This window comes from Macrobrachium nipponense, chromosome 3 (assembly GCF_015104395.2).
Source record: "Macrobrachium nipponense isolate FS-2020 chromosome 3, ASM1510439v2, whole genome shotgun sequence".
Taxonomy (NCBI): Eukaryota; Metazoa; Arthropoda; class Malacostraca; order Decapoda; family Palaemonidae; genus Macrobrachium; species Macrobrachium nipponense.
The window spans coordinates 97,556,254-97,557,264 of NC_087202.1; the positions used below are offsets into that span (position 1 = coordinate 97,556,254).

The 1,011-nt window shown below is 39.2% G+C and overlaps 1 protein-coding gene across 1 annotated transcript in view; it reads left to right on the top strand.

The window, feature by feature from the left end:
• The first annotated feature begins 217 nt into the window (after positions 1 to 217).
• LOC135222458 (uncharacterized) overlaps positions 218 to 1,011 on the top strand; it is a 5,187-nt gene continuing 4,393 nt past the window's right edge. Inside the window, exon 1 of the mRNA XM_064260544.1 lies at positions 218 to 374. Within this exon, the coding sequence (XP_064116614.1) occupies positions 355 to 374 (20 nt within the window). The 5' untranslated portion in view covers positions 218 to 354. The remainder of the gene's footprint in view (positions 375 to 1,011) is intronic.

Sequence of the window (1,011 nt, forward strand, 5' to 3'; positions counted from 1 at the left end):
AAAAAGTAACTTTAGTAACAAAGCATTAACTTTAATTGATGTCCTCAGTGATAAATGTATCTAAGATGATTCCAGCATTGTTTTAAATATAAAGGCTATTTCTAATAATTTTTCCACCCGTGCAAATGAGATACATTTCCACTTAAATCATTAGAGTATGTAAGTCGAATCTGTCACTTTGAGGAATAATATTATTATCGCTCGGACTACGTTACTCAGGGTTAGGTCATTGCAAATATTGCTAATCCTAACGTAGTTGCTCATTTGGAAGTGTTAATCTCGGTGCATTCTGGCCACAGCTGTCAAGACGCAAACACCGACCTGGTGTATCATCGTCATCCTCCGTGCCCCGAGATGGATAAAAATGTATCTTGGTAAGCATTTAGTCCGCGGCTATCTTCTCATATGGTAGTAGAGCATTTTCCTGTGCTTAGGGATTATTTGTTAGGCATCTCAATGTTGATGTGTCATTCCTTATCATAGGCCTACCTGTTAAGCCTATGGTAGACCATCAGGAGAGTCAATTTCTGGGTAGGCCTAGGCTACAACTTTGCAATTACCTAGCTAGGCTATACTCTGTTTTTTTCCATCTGTCCATCTGCCTGTGGTGTTTTCGTATGGTAACACTGCGTCCAGGGCTTTAAATAGTTACGCTATGTGTAAGTTTTAGGTAAATTAAAGGATATCTGGGTGTACATTTGCAACTGAAAAGTGTTTTAATAACTTACTGTATGCGAATTACACCGTTAATATTCGAAACATGATATTATTTATAGCCCAGGACGCGGTGTTACCATGCGCAAACAGCAAAGCGGATGGACAGATGGAAAAAAACAGAGTACCTACTACCTACTATACCTATACCTAGCTACCTAGGTAGCCTAAATGTTTGCTTTTCAGCCATTTGCTAGGTAAATCACAAATGTATTGAGCATTCTCAGTGCAGACGTCGATGAAACTAGGTACAGCGTAGGTAACTCTTAGACATCCAGTTGTATGCTACCTATCCTA